Source organism: Diospyros lotus, chromosome 3 (assembly GCF_014633365.1).
Source record: "Diospyros lotus cultivar Yz01 chromosome 3, ASM1463336v1, whole genome shotgun sequence".
Classification (NCBI taxonomy): Eukaryota; Viridiplantae; Streptophyta; class Magnoliopsida; order Ericales; family Ebenaceae; genus Diospyros; species Diospyros lotus.
In genome coordinates, this window is record NC_068340.1 from 39653886 (window position 1) to 39678378 (window position 24493).

General features: G+C 35.4%; 1 protein-coding gene and 1 pseudogene across 1 annotated transcript; one reads left to right on the plus strand and one right to left on the minus strand.

The window, feature by feature from the left end:
- Nucleotides 1-5922: 5922 nt before the first annotated feature.
- Nucleotides 5923-6879, minus strand: LOC127796996 (protein argonaute 1-like). The gene is made up of 4 exons (XM_052329390.1): nt 6765-6879; nt 6436-6601; nt 6286-6337; nt 5923-5992 (listed from the first exon to the last, which is right to left on the minus strand). Exons 1-4 carry the CDS (start codon nt 6783-6785, stop codon nt 5923-5925), a joined length of 309 nt encoding a protein of 102 aa, XP_052185350.1. The 5' UTR covers nt 6786-6879.
- A 6241-nt stretch (nt 6880-13120) lies between these two features.
- On the plus strand, nt 13121-22823 carry LOC127796997 (receptor-like protein EIX2; annotated as a pseudogene).
- The last annotated feature ends 1670 nt before the right edge of the window (nt 22824-24493 follow it).

Sequence of the window (24493 nt, forward strand, 5' to 3'; positions counted from 1 at the left end):
GGGGGTTTGTACCGCCTCAACTTCTTTTGGGAATGATGTTGTACTCACCCGGATTAGGTTCTTAGCGGTTCGGGTATTATTACTGAATTTTTGGTTGTTTATTGGCTAGAGTAGTTGTGTAGTGGGGGCAAGGATTGGCTGTTCGGTGACGGTGCGACTGTTGTACGGTCTATCTTAGGTCGTTGGCTGGTCACGGACTGCTAACCGATGCCAGGCACTGCTAACTAGCTCTGCCGTTATGTGATTATAGCATGCTTGTTTTTATTTTATTCTTGTTACATGGTTTGATGTGCACATGGGTACGGGCTGCATGTTGGAATTATCATGATTTGGTTATGCTTGGTCAAGGACATTCTAGTTTGGTTAGGTTGCATCCAGCACGGGCATATGCATCGTGTATGGTTTACTATGTGGGCGGAGCATGGCCTGATGCCTGGATGTATGGGCGCCTTGTATCACGTTGATGCTCATTACGCCATTGCATTTCTATGTGCATTGCATGGCTACTCGTAGTATTTAGTTCTCGGACGGGAGTACCGTTCCGAGGGAGCCTTTGGCTCGGCTGTCGGGAGTACTGGCAGGGATACGGGTAGCGGGAGTACCGGCCCGGGACAGCGCGCGCAGGTTTATTGCAGATACTTGTTGCCTTTCAGGGCAATGGCAGGTTGGTATGAGACTTGTGTGCCGTGTGTCTTGTGTGGGCCCCAAGGACCGGTATGTGCTTTTATTATGCTCTACTATTGTATTGTAGCGTCTCATGACTTGTGTATACCTGGGGGTTTATTTTGGGAAGAGTTTTCTGGTTATGCTCAGCCTACAGCCTTTCTTTTCTTTATGCTTGCTGAGTCTCTCGACTCACTTTGCTTTCCATCATTCCAGGTAGTGCCAGCGTGGGTCCGAGCAAGAGAGTCAGCGTCTAACGGCCGAGTCGGTATGGTGTACAGGCAATCCTGGTTAACTCTGATAGTTCAGTAGGACTTACTCTATTATTTTTACTGTGCCAAGTCGTTTCTTGAGTCTCGTGTATATTGGCACAGGAGTCTGTGTTTATTTATTTATCATGTGACCGCTGTGATAGTGGGGCACCCGTAGTGCATGCATGTGTTTAGCTTTGTTTCTGCTGTTCTTATTTTTGTATATGCATGCCAGGGTAGTTTTTTGTCTCGTGTCTCATTCTTTTTCTCCCCCCGTAGGCGCTCCCGTTTGGGTAGTCCGGGTGGTTGGGGATATCCGGCCAGGGGTGCTTACAGTTGTTATTATTATATATTAATTAATTAATTATATATATTAAGGATGTTATTGATGTGATATAATTTAAATCAAATATAAGACACGTCGGGGTTTTATTTACGGTGTGTCTACATAGGATTTTAGATGGTTAAATTATTTAAATTACACAGTTAGATTTAATTAGTGTGAGCCACGAGTTTTATTAATAATTATTAAATGTTTTACTTCGCAGCAGGAATGCAAGGAAGAGAAGAAACGACTGTGTAAAGGCAAGCCCCTAACCTTCTCCTCGTGTTCTTCAATTCACGTGAAAGACCTTGTGATTTCTGGTATTGTATCACCTCCCTTACTTTAATTCGGCACCTAGCCTTATTTGTTGAGTTATTATTCATTTGTTTTTAATTTAAATTAAATCCAAGACATCTAGAGTTTTATTTATTGTGAGCTTACGGGGGTTTGTACCGCCCCCACTCCTGTTAGGAATGATGCTGAACCAGCTTGGGAATTAGGTTCCTAGATGTGCGGGTTTATTTACGATTTTATCGGGTTTATTTATAGTTTTTTCCAGATTTATTTATGGTTCGGTTAGAGCTATCGAGCAGTAGGGCAGGGGTCGGTTGTTGGTGACGTTGGAGTAGACTATTGTACGACCCTGATGTGGACCGTCGGGTGGACACTCCTAGTCATTGGCCGTTAACCGGTGCCGGGCACTGCTGACTAGCTCTGCCAGTATGTGATTTACTGCATGTTTAGATTCATTATACTGCTATTCATGATTTGATATGCACATGGGTACAGGTTGCATGTTGGGATATTCATTTATTGAGTATGCTTGGACACGGACATGCTAGCTTGGTCAAGTTGCATCCAGCATGGGCATATGCATCGCGTGTGGTTTACTATGTGGGCGGAGCATGGCCTGATGCCTGGATGTATGGGCGCCAATGTATCACGTTGATGCTCACTACGCCGTTGCATTTTTATATGCATTGCATGGTTACTGACAGTTATTAGTTCTTGGACGGGAGGACCATTCTGAGGGAGCCTATGGCTCGGGTGTCGGGAGTATTGACACGGACACACGGGTGGCGGGAGTACCTACCTGGGATGGCGCGCACAGGATGCTGGAGGTATTTGTTACCGTCCAGGGTAGCGATAAGTTGGTATAGGACTTTGGTGTTGTGTGTCTTGTGTGGGCCTCAATGATCGGTATGTGCTTTTATTGTGCTATACTATTGTGTTGTAGCGTCTTATAGCTTATGTGTACATAGGGGTTGGTGTTCTAGGGGAAGTATACCGGTTCTATGCAGCTTTTAGCCTTTCTTTTCTTATACTTGCTGAGTCTCTCGACTCATTTTGTTTTTCCATCATTTCAGGTAGTGGCAGCATGAGTCAAGGGCAAGGGAGTCAACTTCAGCAGTAGAGTCGGTACGGTGTACAGGCAGTCCCGTTAGTCCCTGTCAACTCTGATGTCTGAGTATGATTTATTCTATTATTTTGTACTATGCCAGGTTATCCCTCGAGTCTCGTATATGTCGGGACAGGAGTCTGTGTTTATTTATTTATCATGTGACCGATGTGCTAGCGGGGTACCCGTAATGCATACGTGTGTTTAGTTTCGCTTCCGTTGTTCTTATTTTTGTGTATGCATGCCAGGATAGTTTTTGGTCTTGTGTTCATTCTTCTTTTCATTCCGTAGGCGTTCCCGTTCGGGTAGTCCTGGTGGTTGGGGATATCCAGACAAGGGTGCTTACATCATTACTGGCGTCTTCAGCCACCCTACCCTTAGAACTACACTGAGAAGGAAAATTAAGAGATATGGCTAAATGATCAGGGTGGTAGGCCTTAGCACCACTAATGTCACTCCTAAGATCCTCCCCTAGAAAGAAGCATTTTACTTCCTCCAGGAATTGAATTCACACTAAGAACTTCCAGATAAACTTTCAACTTACCCCTTTACCACTTGGCTATGCCCCTAAGGGCTGCTTTCTGTTACTTTTTGATCGCATTCGCAGGTCATTGCGGTTTCAACTTCAAGCCCCCTCTTACGCTTTATTATAATAATCTTACGCTTTGTTATTCGTTTTCAAATATCATTTTATCAAAATTATATGATAACTTAATCAAAACTCTTTGATTCTTAACAATTGTGTTTATGAGTAATTAAGTATTTTCAAAACATAATTATAACTTCTTAATAACAAGGAGAAGGAGGTTCCAAATAAACATGGGTTTTGCTTTGTTTAGGACACAATAAAAGTAGCCTTCAGTACCACATAATAGATATGTTGCCACCAATTAATTCATCTTTTATTAAGGTTAAAATATATTTTTAATTTTTTTTAAAGTTTATAACTTAAGAAACTTAATTTTTTAGTATGATAAAGAAAAAGGGGGTAAAGTCGACTATGAATCTCTCGCATTGTGAGATTTAAAAAATATAAATATATAATATAATTTTATTATTTATTAATAAAAAGAATGAGTCAACAAGTAAAAAATAAAAGGTGTGTAATAGTTGATTTGAGCAATAAAACGTATTTTAAATCACCTAAATCATAGTTTAATAGTTTGAGTGATTTGAGAAATATAATAAACACAGTTATTAAAAATATAATTATCAACAATTAGTAATTATAGAATTTTTATATTTTAATTAAAGGGTATTGGTGGTCGATTTTATATGTCTATTTATGAAATAAATTGCTACAATTAATTTTTTCAATAATTCAAATTATTATTGACTGGTCAAATCAAAAAATTGTGATTTGAAAATTTAAGTCAGATTCTTTTAAATAAAAGAAAATAGGAAAACAAATACCTCACTTAAAAAAGTTTTTGGATTGTCTGTTTTTAAAAAGTGATATAATTTTTACTAATGATAAAAACACATAATATTGGTTAAATTATTGAAGAAATATAATATTTCTTTACATCAAATAAGTATGTAAAAATTTGTATTATGGTTATTTGAGAGATGATTAAACGCTTGTGATAAAAAAAAACTCACTATAATCTCTTATTATAGAACCAAATTTAAGATTTAATAATTTATTAAGAAAAATAAATAATAAGAATTTTATATAGATAGAAAACAGGGTAACTGGTAAAAAAGTTATATATATATATATTGAGAATAAAATTGCTCGTAATATTCTCATTTTCAAAATCAGAAACTAATTTGGAAAACAAAAGCCAAACACGCCCCATGGCATCTGTAATCGTATTCATTCATTTTCCGACGGTTACTAAATTCGACCAACACGTGTCCCTGTGAGGATAAGGTTGGTGTTTGCAGTCATTGAAGTCTTATTCGAAATATTACTATTTTGGAAGAAATTATTTTTTGAAACTAAAAAGACATTATTTTTAAATTATAAATTACACGTGGCATCCTAGGTTTGGCGAAAAGTTGAGGATTTCATTCAACTTTATATGAACTTCGTATGTGATAAAAATAATTATTGATTTTTTTAAAATATCAAATTATCCCCTTTCTTTGTGTGTTGCAAAAATATAAATTAAAAACTAAAAATATAAGTGCTCTCCCAATTGATTCGATTATTGTGATTATTGAATTGATAGAATTTTTTAAATCAAATAAATTAATTTTTTTAAAAATTAAATTGAACTGATCAAATAATTGTTCGAACTAAAAATATCAAAAAAATAAAAAATAATAAAGTGTAAGTAAATAAAAATAATTAAAGATAAATAAAATTTTAATTAAATCAAAATAACTGGCCAATGTATCCTTTGAAATGTACATGTTATTATAAAATCTTTGAAATTTATGCGTTATTACACTACAAGAGGTTTGATCTTTTCTAGCGGTTAAAAAACTGCCGGAAAAAGTAAAAAAATCGCCGGTAAAATTTTTACCGGCGGTAATTTTATCTGTCGGAAATACGTCCGTCGGAAAATATTGCCGGCGGTTTTTAACTGCCGGGAAAAAAAATTTACCAACGGTTTTGTTGAACCATCGGTAAAAATAAGAATTTTCGGCGGTTGCTGGAATCTGCTGGCAAAGTCAAAGATTTGCCAGCGGTTTAAAAACCGCCGGTAATGATATTATTACCGACGGTTAAAAACTGCCGGCAAAGGAAGATTGACTTTGCCGGCAGTTTAAAACCACCGGCAAAGTTTTTCCTTTGCCGGCGGCTTAAAAACCGCCGGCAAAAGTGCATATTGACAACTTTACCGGTGGTTTTTAAACCGCCGGCAAAGGTAAACCGCCGCAAAAAACTAAAATGCAGAAAACTAAAAGTGTGTTCAAACATAATGAAGTGGCATAATTCAAAGAATTGTCTAAACCGGAGAGGTAATGCTTAAACAGACAAAGACCACTCTAAAAAGACAAAGACCACTCTAAGTCATGCTTAAACAAAAAGCTAAGCACACGTAATTAATCGCAATCCACAAAATAGTCTGTGCCTATCTGAAAGCATCACAAAACAACACCAGCAAATTTCAATCTTCATCAACTTTATTCTGACATGCAACTATGTTGCAAATCATGACCATAATGCAACCACAACTAGCTTCATTGAAATGATGGGTAACATCAGCCCCAAAAATGATGGTACATCACTAACTAAGGTATGCGCCTTGAGAGTGCATCAACAAGTACTGTATTCCTTCCCCCAACTTTCACGTTAATCTTCAAGGCCACATTTGCAAGATATTGTTTATTCATCCCATGATGCTATGACCAAACTGCATCCTCAGGGCAAGGAGCTGGACCTGCTTATTGTCATTTTGCCTGATAATAATGGTACTCTATATGGTATGGAATTCACATTGGTTCAAAGAATGCTTCATATTCATTTCTATTTTGGGTTCAACATGTTGCATTTCTTCTGTTGAACTATATTATGTCTTCAGGTGATGTGAAGCGGATTTGTGAGACAGATCTTGGCATTGTTTCCCAGTGCTGTTTAACAAAGCATGTATTTAGGATGAATAAACAATATCTTGCAAATGTGGCCTTGAAGATTAACGTGAAAGTTGGGGGAAGGAATACAGTACTTGTTGATGCACTCTCAAGGCGCATACCAGCACTGGGAAACAATGCCAAGATCTGTCTCACAAATCCGCTTCACATCACCTGAAGACATAATATAGTTCAACAGAAGAAATGCAACATGTTGAACCCAAAATAGAAATGAATATGAAGCATTCTTTGAACCAATGTGAATTCCATACCATATAGAGTACCATTATTATCAGGCAAAATGACAATAAGCAGGTCCAGCTCCTTGCCCTGAGGATGCAGTTTGGTCATAGCATCATGGAACCGAGCTTTCAAGACCCTTTCTACCTGATCAGGGCGGGCACTGATTAGTGGAAGCACAGGTTCGCGATGAAATACCTATTCAGACCACCCCAAGGCTCAGATGAAACAACTCAATGTCATCACAATGATAAAAAAAAAGAGTTGCTTCACCTTGTCAAATTTTGAATTTGTTCTCCAAAAAACGGAACAGTTACAAGAAATGATTTAAGTAAATTAAGATACATGAAAAGGCCCATACCATTCCTGAAATTACACACATTTGTGCAAGCTCAGAACAAAAACTACGAGCCACACTGTCTTACACATTCCTTGAAAAGTTTATGCAGATCCAACTGTTCACTGTTCCACCATTACCTGCATAACTCTCTTTCTTTTTCTTTTTTCAAATAAAAAATGAACTGCCACCCTCGTTAAAAGAAATAAGATAAATTATGCATGCATAGTGTCTTCGCTAGCACTGGTAATCAATAAAATAAGCCAAACAGATAAGCTACAAGCATCAATCAAATATCCAACATATTTACTTACAGCAACATTGCGCATTATGATAAAAAATGAATGACAAACATGACAATTTTCTCCTTAACATATTACATCACTAATGTGGGAAGAAATAAAACTTGTCGCACAATCAAGACAATTAAGAAATCCCTACACATTAAATTTCCAGAAAATAAATGCAAGGTTATCCAATCAAATTTTAAGAATGCTAACCTTATTCATCATGTTCCATTGACCAACTTGAGGCAAACAATTCTTTTCTCTACCTGTGTCATGGTAGAGAAAAAAAGTTGATAAGAAAACAACCTGAAGAATGTCGTACTCTCTTTCATGAGGACGTTGACAGGTCACCTTAAGTAAAGCAGTTATTTGCCTCTCATTCAGCCTTTTCGAGTATCTCTGACCAGGTACAATCTTGCAAACCTGAATTCACCAACACTAAGTTTGTATATCAACAATAAAAAAGGATCAGGGATTAATGAGAAATGCCAATCTCCATGGGCAAATAATTGGGTCTCTGCTGGTTCCCAACTTGCAGGCAAGGCCATTGCATATGTTGTATGGCAAAGCCATACGTCTCATGAAAGTACTCAACAACAGACTTCATTGTGCCTCTTTCATCAACCGGGAAGCTAGCAAAATGCATAAGATAAATCAATCACACAAGGAAGAGGCAACAAATGTGCAAATAAAATGCTTAAACCATATAATACAAGTGACATTTGATAATTTAATCAACAACACACACACTAGGCATTGTCTCTTACGTTAGCTCTCTTGTTGGCTGTGATGTTAAACCAGATATAGTAGAAAAAGGCATTTTAAGGTTAATGAAATTATTCAAGTGATGCTTACATCAAAAAGGAACTAATGGCTACAAAATGAACACTTCATTTTGCAGGAATGAAAAAGATGTTCAAATTTGTGAACTTACGAATGAATGAAGCCACTGATCCATACTATAGAACCTAAGGTTAAGATCATGTAGCTAATTATTTTACTTTATTAATTATGGTGTAATTTATTTCTTATTCATTGTATTGTTAAATTTAAAATGTTAAGACTATAAAAGTCAATAAATGTTTATAATTAGAAAATAATACTTTATTGTTAAAATTAAAAATCATTGAAATGATCAAATCAATTTTACTCCAATCAACACTAACTCTAAAAACAACAATGTTGATCAATAATTATGATCTAATAGAATGAATTATCATCTAAATCTCAACCGATAAACAGAGGATCTGGGATAACACGCAAGATTCATACGTATAGATAGATAAATAAACGATAGAGATACATTATACACAAGCTGGAGACAAACCTGATCAAGGAAGAACAACTATCGCGGAGCAATCGAACTGTAATTTACCCCAATTCCAATCAACACTTCTCTGGTTGCATGTGCGACTGATCAGTGAGCGAGGGAGGGCGAGGCCGATGGCGAGAGCGACTGAGAGTGAGCGAGGGAAGGCGAGGCGAGGCGAGCGAGCGAGGGAGGGCGAGGTCGAGGGCGAGAGTGACTGAGAGTGAGCGAGGGAGGGCGAGGCGAGGCGAGCGAGCGAGGGAGGGCGAGGTCGAGGGCGAGAGCGACTGAGAGTGAGCGAGGGAGGGCGAGGTGAGCTAGCGAGCGTGATCGAGGGAGGCAGCGAGGCGCGAGCTAGATAATGTTAGGGTTTGTAGGGGGGATTTTGGAAGAGATCGAAGGGGGTGAGGGGAAGATCAATGCGGCCGGGTGCGGGCGGGAGAGAATTGGGCTGGGTCTTATATAGTCCTATCCCCGGCGGTTTTAAAACCGCCGAGGATGGTTAAACACAACCGGCGATATTTTTAAACCGCTGGTTATGCTTCAAAAATCACCGGCGATTTTAAAAAATCGCCTGAGATGTGTAACCCATTACCGGCGGTTTTGAAACCGCTGGTCATTTTGACCCATCACTGGCGGTTTTTAAAATCGCTGGTAATTGTGGTGTTTTCCCGACGCTTATTAAAACCGCTAGAAAAACTTTGTCGCCAATACCCCTTTTTCCTGTAGTGTTATAATAGTTAACACAATTGTCGATTTTAATGTACCATTTGAAATTCTTATAATAGTTCTCAATTCTTTGTCTTTGAAATATTTCCCAACGAATGAGGTTTTTATGGTCACACTTAGAATAGAATAAAAGAGTGGAATGATGTCTCCAGACATAGTGCAGTGGTAAATATATAAATTATTGGGATTTGAATCAATGCAACAACTTAAAGAGTAAAATTATTGTTTGAAGATAGTTTTTAGCTAGAAGGCAAGTTATGCATGTATTACGCTGAATGAACAACTTTAAGTGTGTATAGATTGTGTTTGTAATGTCCCGAGAGTCCAAAAGATGATAGTATATATCGAGAATAAGTAAGAAATAAAACATCACCAGCTAGATATATTTTGAGCTGAATATAGCCAACGAACTCTAGGGTTAAGCATGTTTGAGATAGGGTAACTCAAAAATGGGTGATCTACTAGGAAGTTCACGTAAGCCCATCAGGATAAGTTGCTCCGGTTTTTCATATCGCTTGATGCGGGATATTACAGGTGGTATCAGAGTCGACCCTTAGAGAAGGCGGTCTGATGAGGGCGGGGAGTGGTGCCGGGGCGCGAGGCCTGATCAATGAGCGGCTCCTAGTAGGCTTTTAGGATAACAGCCTCCAAAGGATAGAAGATCTGGGACCAGTTGTAAGGTCGCATAACGAGGATCTCATGTGCTCAAGGGGGGATAATGTAATACCCTGAGAGCTCAAAGAATGATAGTATATGTAAGCACTCCCGCTCGGATATCCCAGCCACCCGGACTATCCGAACGGAAGCACTTACGGAAGGGGAAAAATAATGAAACACGAGACAAAGACCACCCTGGCATGCATACACAAAAATAAGAACAGCGGAAGCTAAACTATATACACATGCATGCACTACGGGTACCCCGCTAGCACAGCGGTCACAATATAAGTAAAAGAATACGAACTCCTGTGCCGACATACACAAGACTCAAGGAAAGACCTGGCACAGTACGAAAATAAGAGAATAGACCTTACACAACCATCAGAGTTGACAGAGATTGACGGAACTGCCTGTACACCATACTGATTTTGCTGCTAGACGCTGACTCTCTTGCTCGGACCCACGCTGGCACTACCTGGAATGATGGAAAGCAAAGTGAGTCGAGAGACTCAGCAAGCATAAAGAAAAGAAAGGTTGTAGGCTGAACATAACCAGAAAAACTCTCCCCAAAATAAACCCCCAGGTACACACAAAGCGTGAGACGCTACAATACAATAGTAGAGCATAATAAAACACATACCGGTCATTGGGGCCCACACAAGACACACGGCACCCAAGTCTCATACCAACCTGCCGCTGCCCTGAAAGGCAACAAATATCTCCACAAACCTGCGCGCGCAATCCCGGGTCGGTACTCCTGTCACCCGTATCCGTCGGTACTCCCGACAACCGAGCCATAGGCTCCCTCGGAACGGTACTCCCGTCCGAGAACTAATAACTACCAGTAGCCATGCAATGCACATAAAAATGCAATGGCGTAGTGAGCATCAACGTGATACAAGGCGCCCATACATCCAGGCAGGCCATGCTCCGCCCACATAGTAAACCACACGCTATTCACATGTCGCGCTGGATGCAACCTAACCAAGTTAGAATGTCTGTGTCCAAGCATTCTCAATAGATGAATATCCCAACATGCATCCCGTACCCATGTGCATATCAAATCATGAACAGTAATATAATATATCTAATCATGCAGTAAATCATATACCGGCAGAGCTTGTCAGCAGTGCGTGGCACCGGTCAACGGCCAGTGACTAGGGGTGTCCACCCGACGGTCCATATCAAGGCCGTACAATAGTCTACCCCAACGTCACCAACAATCGACCCCTGCCCTACTGCTCGATAACTCTAACCGAACTATAAATAAATCCGAGAAAAACTATAAATAAACTCGATAAAATCATAAATAAACCCACCCGTCTAGCAACCTAGTCCCCAGGCTGGGTCCAACATCATTCCCAAATGGAGTGGGGGCGGTACAAACCCCCATAGGCTCACAACGAATAAAATTCTAGAAGCCTCTAATTTAATTTAAATTAAAACAAATGAATAATAATTCAACAAATAAGGCTATGCGTCGAATTAGAGTAATGGAGATGATAAAATACGAGAAATCACGGGATCTTTCACGGGAATTGAAGAACACGAGGAGAGGGTTAGGAGTTGCCTTTATACGGTCGTTCCTTGCCTTTCTTGCATTCCCGCTGCAAGGTAAAGCGTTTAATAACTATTAATAAAACTCATTTATCACATTAATTAAATCTAACCGTGTAATATAAATAATTTAACAGTCTAAAATCCCACGTAGATACACTGTAAATAAAACCCCAATGAGTCTCATATTTAATTTAAATTGAATCACGCTAATGAAATCCTCGAAACCAGCTTAGTAATTTAAATTTAAATCAAACAATTCAAAATTTCATAATTAATAAACGGGCCGAAACAGATGAAGGGAGGGTAAATAAATTGACAACGAAAGGAACATCGCAGAGGGAATAAAGAACTTGCCTTAACGAAGATATCCTTAGACTTGTTCTGTCCCAAAGCGATAAAAATTATACAAACTGTAACACCGCAATAATTTGTCAAAATTAATAAAATTAGGCTCTAAACAAAATTCCAACCGTACAGAATGTTTAATACTAGCTTCTCTACTTACCTGACTAATTAAATCGCAATAAAACTTGATTAAACCCCAATTTCTCCTCCATTTCCACCATTTCTAGCACTGGTTTGCGTTTCTTCTTCTCTGAAATTTCTCTCCCCAGAAACTGCTGCTCGAAATGCCCAATTTCATCTCAAATTGAGACTTAAAAATGAGAGAAAAGTGGGCGGCACAGCGCGTGCCGGGTGGCAGCTGCTGGCTGCCCACCGCCTTCCGTTTTCTCCTCCTACTCCCTTTAACTTATTTGCTTTACTATTTCTTAGGTGTATTAATACAATAAACTCTAATATTATATAATACAACATCTCATATTATATATATATATACATATATTTATTCCTTGCACCTCGGCAGCCTCCTCATTTTAAATTTTTAATTTCTCCTAGCTAATATATTCATTTACATAGAATAACATATACTATTAAAGTTATTTCTATGTTAACACTATACATACATCACATGTATATGAATATACTGGTGCCCGGCTGCCACTTCCAGCCTCTCAATTGCTTTCCTATTATTGTATTTATTTTATTTTTAACATACAATACATGTTACACGTCAAGAGTTATAATAATATAAAAAAAAAATAAAATCCTCAATATGCCACACGCAATCCTTTTTTCTTAAAAACCTTATTATAATCACTTTTAAAAAAAATAGAAATTAGTAATTATTATTCATTTTTGAATTACCAGGATGTTACAGTATATATTGAGGATAAATAAGAAAGAAAATAACACTAACTAGATACCTTTTGGACTGAATGTAGGCAACAAACTCTGGGGTTAAGTATGCTTGAGATAGGGTAGCTCAAGGATGGGTGGCCCCCGAGAAATTTGTGTAAGCCATCAGGGTAAGTTGTTCCGATTCTTTATATCGTTAGATACGGGATGTTACAGTGTTTGCATTCAGATTTATCGGGGGTGCATCACGAGGGAGGTCACCCGCCCTTAAGAATTAGTCGGGAGAAGTTCGAACACTCCAAGTGAATAAAAAAAAGTGGAATGATAATTTTATTTTATTATTACATTTAATATATTTTAGGATGACTATTCTTGCGAGGCCTCGGTGTTCGTGTCCTCAATTACGCTATGGAAGGTAAATCACATGTAGGGTTTTCAGCCCTTGTATAGGTAAAAGATTAAACTTACAACCCACCAAATTAACACAAACATATTATTCACCCGACCATTTGATCTATACCTTCGGGTTACGTTTAATATATCTTGATTTTTATAAAATAAAATATCATATTTAATGTTAATAAAATGGAATGTATTAGATAAAATATTCTGCCTCGTTCACACTTGCGTATGCATTCCCTTTGTTCTTCGATTCGATTGACGGAGAGATCAAATCAAATTCTTAATCTGTGTTAGAAAATTGAATGCTGGGAACCCTAGCTTTCTCTCTCCTTCCTTTTGCTGATCTGATCTTAGAGTCGTGTTTGCATATAGATAGCGACAATTCATTTCAATGTGGATGTAAACCCTATATTGATCTACTTCCAACACTCACTCTAACTGGATCTTCAAATCAGATCCTCAAAGATCAATATCTTCGATCTGTTCACGATTGAAGTTGTTTCGCAGTTACATAGCTCGAAGCGCCTGATTTCTTCAAAATTTTCTGGGTTTTATTTCCATGCTCCTAGGATTAGATTAACCAGTATGGGAGCTGGGAAGAAATGGTTCTTTGCTCTCTTCGCCCCTGCATTTGTGTCTCTTATGCTCCTCCTCAGGGCCTGCTACTACACTTCGCGAAGGCCCTTCGCCGTCGCCGTCCGCCGCGGAGTCGGCTACCCCCCGGCCTTTCACTTACTACATCTCAGGCGGCAGAGGCGACCCCGAAAGAATTTTCCGGCTGTTGCTGGCGGTTTATCATCCCCGGAACCGGTACTTGCTCCACATTAGGGCGGATGGTTCGGACGACGAGAGGCGGAAATTGGCTGGTTTGGTCAAGTCCGTGGAGGCTATACGTTATTTCGCAAATGTTGATGTGATGGGGAAGCTTGATCCTTTGACGTACATGGGATCGACTACCGTCGCCGCAACTTTACATGCGGTGGCTGTACTGTTGAAGGTTGATGGTGGATGGGATTGGTTAATTACCTTGAGGGCAACTGACTATCCGTTACTTACTCAAGACGGTATGCTACTTTACTTTTTGAAGAGAGCAGTATATTGTATAGTGCCAAGACCTATCCAATGTGAGAACACATAGTTCATATGGTCAAATTGGGAATATTTGCTCCCTTTATGCTGCTTTTTTTATTTAGCGGTTATTTATCAAAAAAGAAAAGTAAGTCTACTTGGATTTACTACCTTTGTAATATTATGCAGAATGCTTGTGTTAACCCTTTTAGATTAGAGATTAGAACTTTCTGATTAGTTTGAATGTTGAGGCAAATGGTTTTAGGAAGATCATCATCCATTGTTTATCTGTATTAGGTGGGTTGGAGGCCATCCTGGAGGAATTTGTGATTGAAATGATGCAATTTTCTTATCTTGATCACAATTCTGTTTTATTTGAAATTTTCTTTTTGACTATCAAGTTTACCATCTGCCGGTGAAAAAAGGATTCTCAGGATTGTTTGTGGATACCAACAAAGAGCTTTTGGATTTAACAATCAATGGGTTTTCAATATGAGAAGAAACTTATAGACATACGTGTAAGGCAAGCGGTTGGAGTGGAAGAAGTTCGTAGTAAATGAGATAGAGAAAGACCAAAAAAGTTAGTTTGAGAAGACTTAGATATAACATGGGATATAATGACCTTATAGAAAATATGGCCATGAATAGAGATGATTGAACAGTTATACTTCATTGAGTTGACTCCCTTATTGGGATTAAAGCTTAAGATGCTGATCAAGAAAATTAGAATCATAATTATCATCATCATCTATACCTTCTCTTACCATTGTGAATGTGAAATTGGTATTTTCTTGACATGCATATTTTGATCTGTGATTAATTGTGTCACTGTCATGAATTTGATGCCTGAGGCTTTTAGTATATACATCAATAAGTTGATATTGAATACCCCAGCATCATGATTTCAATCAAATGCTGAATGGTATTTCTTGTCATTGCTTTGATTTTCTTCGAAGTATATGATATAGGCTGTTAACTTAGTATCTTTATCTGTTGGTTTCATTTTGTTCCAGAAACTAGGGTGCTTGTAGCAAATGCTTGTGCCGTTGCCTGGCATATGGTGTTTATACTTGAATAATGCACCTTGTGTGGTGGTAGACAATCAAACTTCTTGTTGTGAGTCTCCCACAAATTCCTATTGATTATTGTATAGGAAGTCCTGAGTTAACTAAAGATTTGCTTGTCTTAAATACACTTTCAAATTTATCCCACGTGTTCTCTTCTGTCCAGAGAGACGTCAATTTCATTAACCACTCGAGTGATCTTGGATGGAAAGAGTAGGCTAACCCTTATTGCTAAATAAGCTATAATTTTGCTGCTGACAACACGAACCATATCTGAGCAGCAGGGCTTTGTTTGATGTCAATGCAGGGGTAAAAGGATTCAGCCAATTGTGGTTGATCCAGGGCTTTACTTGGCAATGAGGGTCCAAATATTTCATGCCACACAAAAACGGCCAACGCCGGATGCTTTTAGGGTCTTCACAGGCAAATTATCTTTCTGCTTCTTTACTCATGTTGCTAGTTTAGTTTCCCGTAAATGTTAGCATGAAAAAATTGGGATCAACAAAGGAAAACTACGCTGAAACAGAGTTCTCTGTTACCAGGTTCTCCATGGGTTTTCTTAACCCTGGGTTTTCTGGAATTCTGTATCTTTGGCTGGGATAACCTCCCCCACACCCTTCTAATGTATTTTAACAACGCAATCTTGCCCCAAGAAGTCTATTTCCAATCTGTCATCTGCAATTCACCCGAGTTCAAGAACACAACTGTTAACAGTGATCTGAGATACATGATCTGAGATAATCCCCCCAAAGATGGAACCCCTCTCTCAACACATCAGATTACGAGAAGATGGTTCAAAGTGGAGTTGTTTACATATTATATTTAATTAATTTAATAAATATTAAAATTAAAATAATTATAATTAATACATGGGCATCACTATGAGACTACACCAGGAGATTACTCGTATATACAATTTAGTGTATCACTATGAGACTAACACAACTATTTGCGACCCAACTGACAAACTAAAAGATTTTTGAAGAATAAATATTATACTCAATTATAATAATGTAACAACATAGCAATTTTAATCTACTATTTTAATCTTCCTTTCTATAGCAAATTGAAATAAAATAGCATATCAAAGTTAACATTTAACCGTAGGTGAAGGAAGATTAATCTGCTATTATTGTTAACATGAAAGGAAGATTAAAATAAAATTAAATTAATATTAACAGTTAACAGTTAACAGATTAACAAATAAAATAGCAAAAAAAAGAACAAAATACATATAAGAACAGAGCCTAGATTATATATAGGAAAAAGAAATTGGGGGCAGCAATCTGGGAGCTACAATACACGAAATATATATATAAACTCTGCCTTACAACTTATATATAAGAACAGAGCTTATATATACAAACATCAGCACATTGATACACGAAATCTATATATAAGAAGCTTATATATACACAAATATAATGTTATACAATGCTTATTCCCCTTGAGGCAGCGAGCCAGACAAAACATATTCCACACACAAAATACATAAATATACACACACAACACCGCCTTAGCCGGCGATTTCTGGGGCATCCATCTACCAGTCGCCGGCGACTGTCACTGCCACCAATGTATTTTTATATGGTGATTTTGATGAACTCATTTATATAGAATAACCTGTTGGATATATTGACATTCATCATTCTGAAGTTTGCTTAAAAAATCATTATATGGATTAAAATAGTCTCCTAGACAATGATACGTACAAAAAATTTGATAATTTTGCTGATAAAATTAGTTTTAATCGAAGTAAATTTGATAATTATTTTTATTATATACTATCTGATATCCCAGTTTATCTTCTTTTATATGTTGATGATATCTTGTTAATTAGCAAGTCTAAATTTAAAATATGTGAATTAAAATCTTTGTTAAATATTAATTTTGATATGAAAGACGAATTATTTCAAGTAAAATGTCATAGTTTTTTTTCTAATATATACAAAATAATTATAAATATCAATGTTAAAAGGTATAAATAAATTTAAAACCATAAACTCATATTTATAATTTTTTTAATTTTAACATCACGAATTGTAGTGAGTTTTTATATATCATTTATATTATACAACTAAATCATTAAATATTGGTGTGAGAGCAATTTCTTTTTAGTTAGGTGACTGTAAAAGTTAAATTTAAACTTTACATAGTTGTTTTTATTAATAAATTTAATATTATATAACCAAAACATGAAAAAACAAAAATAAAAAATTTAGCAAAAAAAAGAGTTAATAAGGAGTTGTCACGTCACAATTCATACAGTGAAACTATTTCAGTCTTCACAACAGCAGCATGGTGCCATGCATGCGTTTTTCTTCCTGTAAGATTTTCCAAATTCTGGTGAAATAAGGATAGTAAACTCTTTCGATTCAGCGTTTGTTAAAATAAGCAAGGTAAGAGAGTATTAATATATAATTGAAATACTTTTCAGATCAAGATATAAAATAATCAATATAAGGTTGGAAAGCATTTCAAGATTTTTATCAAGCTGTTTGTTAAATTTTTTAAACTGCATTAGAGGATTCAATTATTATTTTTTTCTTATCTATAAAGATCAAGATATACTTATTTTAAGAGGGAAGAGATAAGTATATCTTGAACAATCAAGATAAGAAGTCATTAAGGACATTTTCAAGAATTGTTAAATAAATTTAGCAAACATATTGAAAAAAATAGAAATCTGGGATGCATCCCATATTTTGACTTTTTTATCCTATATCTTGATTAACAAACGTCTCCTTAATGGGATGAATAGTTGAATGATAATAATTAGTTTGTACCTTCGTGTCCTTATTTTTATGTATTGATTTATAATCGGCTTAATATATATGACGTTTTTTTAATAATTAAAAAATATAATATTTAATTTTTAATGTATAAATCTTTAAGATTTAATATTTTAAATATTAAAAATTATTATTTTTTAAAAACTTTAATAAATTTGGATTCACAGTCAACAATGGCATTACCTATTATTTTAATATATATCTACTAACATTTTTCATGAATATATAATTATCGTACCCACAAGTACTTATTTGTTTATTTATATATTTTTTTAATTTTATGAATTTATCTTCCACCATAAATTACCTTTATCAAGGAAGTGGAGAATTACAGAACATTTAATAGAATTAGAAATTCTATTTAAATAAGTCAATTGTGACATAGAAAAATATGATCCGACAAGGGCTTTAATTTATTAGGTGAGGACTTATTGTACAGAAATTAATTATAAAGAAATCAAATCACCAGCTACCCACCCACCCCAACAATTAATTATTGTACAGCAATTAATTTATTAGGTGAGGAGTGAGGACTTGACCGGCTTTTCCAATTCCACCAATGACTTGAATAAATTTCTAATTGTGATAGCCAAAGACTTTGGGGTCAAGTAGAAAATTTTAACTTAATAATTATAATAATACAAATAGAATTAATGAATTTATTCTTATTTAGTCTTTCATTGATGAATTATTTCAAGTATTGCCATAGTTTTTCCCTTTTGTTTATACAAAATAATTATAAATATCAATATTAATACTAGAGTAACAGTCGCATGTAAATTTAGAACTATAATCTCATATATTTATATTTTTTTTTAATTTTAACATCACAAATTGTAGTGAATCTTTACATATTATTTATGCCTCACAACTAAATTATTAAACATTACCTAATTAATATACACATATGTCAAATTAGTAGGAGAGCTCGTGATTTGCACAAAATTAGTGTTTTTTTTCCTAATTTTTAAATTTATTAATATAAATAAATTTTTTAATGAGTTTTATTTCATTTTGTCAAATACTTATTAAAAAAATTATAGATTTTAAATAAATTCACTATAGTTTATAAAATTTTATGCATGTAAATGAATTTATTTAATGGGTGTTATTTTGTTTTTATTTTTGTAATTGAAAGGAAGTTGTAATATTTAAATAAACTTTAATAGAATTTGTGAAATTGTGATTTTATTTTCTCATTTTTCTTTTTTCTGCAAATAAGAATTTCATTAAAAAAAACAAATAATTTGCAACTTAAAATTAGAGCATATCTCGAGTTTCACAACGAAAGAAAAATGCAAGAAAAGATCTAAACTATTCATATATATATATGGACAGTCCATCGAACATTAATAATAGGTATAAGAAAATGTCATGTGAAATCTTTATCATTTTCATGGTCTGAATCCATCTAGCATATCATTTTTCTAAGCATTATTTAAACTTTTTTATGCGAGTGTTAATAGTTGTGTTGTCGATTCCTGATTATTTATCAAAATAAGCACTTATGATGCAAAATGTACTCATAATTCAAACCACCACTTGGTGTGAAAGTTTTATTAATTGCTTTTTCATGAAGGCAATTTAAAGGGTTCACAAGAAGTTTTTTTTTTTTCCTTTATAGAACATTTAAAAAAAACCTATGGATAAGAGTAAATCAAGTGCATTTAACAATTAACGACAATTGTTATTTAACCTATGGATGTTAAATTTTGCCAAGAATTCTAAAAGTCTGAATATCGCTCAAATGTAGATAGTCATATAGGCTCATCTTTGCAATTGAATTTGAATCGATTTCCATTCTTTCTCCAATAAAGGGCTGCCATTCTTGTATGTGCTCATTTGGGATCTAGTTTCAAGCTTTTGGACCAATTTAAAGACAAATATACCTTTTATCTTGAATTCATTACGCTAGTTTAAAAACACTTCCTTTAACTAACATGATGTTATTGAGCTGTGGGACATGTATATTTTCATCTTTAATAATGTTTGATGGTTTAAGATTCTTGGGATAATGTTAATGTTCTTGAATCACTTTCAAGTATATCTTTGCAAAGACACCTATCTATTAATTGTAAAGGAGCTTGCACTTATGGGAGTTGCCTAAATTTGTGGGAGGGAATTTGTAGTTTTATACGATTACTTTAGAATTTGTGGGAGGGAATTAATTTTCAATCTCTGTAGAGATATTTTTTGAAAAACTAATTTAATTTTTCAAAAGTTATACTATTCATTTCAAAAATCTGATATAATTTTGAATTAATAACTTTCTTTATCCTTTTTCAATTAATCATCTCTATGCACAAACAAACATGACACCAACACTACCACGCCACTCATATTTCATTTTCATACAAATATTAATTTATAAAATTAAAAAGCTAAATTAAATATATTTTTTCACCTTATTAGTTTTTATTTATATACTTCTACGTACGAGGCTCCCAAAAGGCAAGCAAACATCATATTGTTCACTCTCTTATCTCTCCCCTTCCTTTTGCATAATGCGGACATTGGCAGTGTTTGTGTTTGTTTGGTCTGTGTGTGCAACAGCCAGCAGTGGAGGTGTGAGTTGCAATGAGAAGGAAAAGCAAGCCCTTTTGGCTTTCAAGCAAGGTCTCTCTTCTAATCCTCCAGGCGCCCTATCTTCCTGGTCTCTGCAGCATGCTCCCGACTCCGATTGTTACAATTGGACAGGTGTTCGCTGCGACAACATGACTGGTCGAGTCATTGAACTGGATCTTTCCAATCTACATCTAATGGGCAATCTTACACCTTCATTGTTAGATCTGAAATTTCTAAGTTATTTGGATCTGAGTATGAATAATTTTGGAGGCTCTCCCATTCCAAGTTTCTTAGGTTCTATAACAAGTCTCGTGCATCTGGATCTCCGTTCCAATGACTTTGAGGGGTTGATTCCTCACCAGCTTCAAAATTTGTCCTACATTCGTCACCTCAATCTAAGAGATAACGATGGGCTATATGCAAACAATCTCAATTGGATTGGTCATCTTCGTGCCTTGGAATATCTTGACATGAGTTCGATTGACCTCAGCAGGGAAGTTGATTGGCTTCGAGAGGTGAGCAGCCTTCCTGCCCTTTCAGAATTACATTTGATGGACTGCCAGCTTGAGAATTTGACTCCTTCACTTGAACATGCCAATTTTACATCTCTTGCACTCCTTGATCTTTCTGTTAATAATTTCAATTGTGAGATTCCAAAGTGGTTATTCAATCTCAGCATCCTTCAAAGTCTTCAACTCTCATATAACTCTTTGCATGGTTTTATACCATATGAGGTTGGGCAATTCAAACATCTTCAAGAACTGGTACTGGATATGAATAAATTGAAAGGTCCAATTCCTAAATCTCTTGGTAACTTATCATCCTTGGAATCATTAGATCTCTCCTACAATCAATTGAATGGAACTCTTCCAAAGAACATTTGGGTTAATTTAACGACCTTAGACATTAGTAATAATCTCCTAGAAGGCATTGTTACAGAGGCTCATATGTCCAAACTCTCAAACCTATGGATTCTTGATTTGTTTGGAAACTCTCTCTCCTACAACATCAACTCCACTTGGGTTCCATCTTTTCAATTGATACAGCTTTCAGTTAGTTCTTGCAAAATGGGTCCAAATTTTCCTTCATGGCTAAAAACACAAACATCTCTTTTAGATTTAGACATTTCCAATACTGGGATATCAGACACAATTCCACACTGGTTTTGGGACTTGGCTTTAGGCATGGACAATATTGATCTCTCGCAGAACCAGATTGATGGTGACTTGTCCTCCATTATGCTAAATTCCACTACCATTGATATTAGCTCTAATAGATTTAGAGGCAAACTACCACATCTCGGTTCAAATGTTAAAGCATTTAATATTGCACATAATAATTTTTCAGGACCTATTTCCACTTTCCTTTGTCAAAAGGAGAATAACCAAAATATATTAGAAAGTTTGGATGCTTCATATAACCTATTCTCCGGCAATCTTTCTCATTGTTGGATGAATTGGCAATCTTTGATCCATGTCAACTTGGGAAACAACAACTTGTCTGGTGAAATTCCCATCTCAATGGGTTATTTATCCAACCTTCAATCGTTGCAGTTGAATAACAATAAGTTACTTGGATGTATACCTTCATCATTGAAAAATTGTCAATTTTTGGGTTTCATGAATCTGGGTAGGAATGAATTGACAGGGACTATACCAAGTTGGTTGGGACATATTACAAATCTGTCAATTCTCTGCTTAAACTCGAACAAATTTACTGGTAGCATTTCACCAGATATATGCCACCTTTCTTCTCTTATAGTACTTGATATTGGCAACAATAACCTAGTTGGATACATTCCGAAATGCCTTAGTCATATCACTGAGATGGTTGCCCCAAATAAATCATACTTTGACACTTTTATTTATTACTACAATATAAAAGAGCATGAAGAAGGACTTTCATTGGTCACAAAAGGAAGGGAATGGGAGTACAAAGGGATTCTACCACTTGTTAGGAGTATAGATCTTTCAAATAACAACTTGTCTGGATCAATTCCTTCTGAAATATCAAGTCTTGCAGGATTACACTTTCTGAATTTATCTCATAATCAATTCGTTGGAAAGTTGCCAGAGAAACTTGGAAACATGAAAATGTTAGAGTTTCTTGATGTCTCAAGAAACCATATTTCCGGTGAAATTCCTCAAAGCATCTCAACCTTGGCATCTCTTAGTGACTTGAACTTGTCGTTCAACAACTTGTTTGGAAGGATCCCAACGAGCACTCAACTCCAAAGCTTTAATGAATCTGGATTCATGGGCAATCCAGGACTTTGTGGGGCTCCTCTCAAGATAAATTGCACTGATCAACAGAACTATCCAAAAACAACATTTGCAGTTCATAAAAATGCTAAAGAGTCTGAAATGTTTGGATTTTATATTAGCATGATACTTGGATTTATCATTGGTTTTTGGGGAGTTTATGGGACTCTTTTATTGAAGAAAACTTAGAGACATGCTTATTTTCAGTTTATTGATGACATGAAGAACCACATATATGTCGTTGCAATTCTACCAATGAATTGGATGCGTAGAAAGTTTGAGAGGTCAACTGATGAAGATTAAATGATGCCATCTTTTTTAAGGTATTGCTTGAAGTCCTTTCAATAAAATTCTAGCAAAAAAATAAAATAAAAATACTCTTTCTTACCCGCATTTATTGTAAATTAATTTACCCATTTTGGTTTCTTTAAAATAGGAAAAAAGAAAACCAAATACTACCTTGAAGTTCAACGAAAGTTTCCCCAGTCAATGTGCCTTTCTTATACTAATACTACCGTCAAAATCTCGTCGCTCACAACGTAACGTGGCAGGTTCGGAGGATGAGTGACGGTAGCATTGCCCACTTTATATATTATTTAGAATGGATGAAAGCTACTTAAAATCCACTTAGGCACTTTGGTTTAGATTTGATTACTATTGGTGTGAGCCCAAATGAACATTCAAAATGAAGCCCAAATCCTTTCAATCTAAATAAAGCATTTCAGCTTTTGCCTTTAGGCGTAATTGTAAAATAATATTTATTTTATTATTTTTTATTGTAAAATAATATTTATTTTATTTTTTAAAAATAATATTTATATAATATAATATTTATTTATGAAAAATCATTAAGAGCGTTATTAATGAACACTTGTTAAGGCCACTTGCAAACGTGTATTTAAGATATATTTAATATATTTTATTTTTAACATCTAAACACTCATATTAATTATTTATATTATATATTTTAAAATATTTTATTAATTAATAAAAATATTAAAATAAAATATATTAAACAAATCTCAACGAATACGCATTTTTATTAGTTCAAAGGGGACAAAGCATTAAAACCAATACTTGGTTAGCAGGGGCCCAATCAAAAAACCCAAAATACACTTTTGATTAGCCTGATATTTTTGCCTTCTCTGGCAGGATTAGGGCACATAAGTCAATGTCAATATGAAAACGAGCAATTCTATTCGCAGTCATGTTTTTATTCTTTGCAATTATATTTTAGTATACCTAAAATATTTTTCTTTAAAAATTTATTTTTACCCTCACACCCATTTTCTCCCTCAATTAATTACCCACCACCCAACTATTCATGCATACACAAACACACACAAATATACATTAACAGTCACATATACATCGCATACACAAACATAAATATATATATATACAGATACATATATATATATATATATATAGAGGAAGGTAGGAAGTAATAGCCATGGACGCCTCACGCCCCCCGAACCCTGGGGTTCGGGGAGCTTGAAGGCTCCCGAACTCCAGGGTTCCATCGCTTTTTATGAAAAGAATATATTTATTATCCTTAATTTAAAAATAAAATACATTAAATGTTTATTAAAGAATACTTGTTAAGATCACTCTTTAACTTATATTTAAAATTTATTTAATATATTTTATTTTTAGCATCTAAACACTCATATTTATTATGTTTTATGTTTTAAATATTTTATTAATTAATAAAAATATTAAAATATTAAAATAAGATATATTAAGTATATATTAACAAATTAATGCCTAACATATCTAGATAACTTGGACAAAGCATTAAAACCAATAATTGATTGTAAGAATAATCTTCTGGAACTGATTAGGAGGGGCCCAATTGA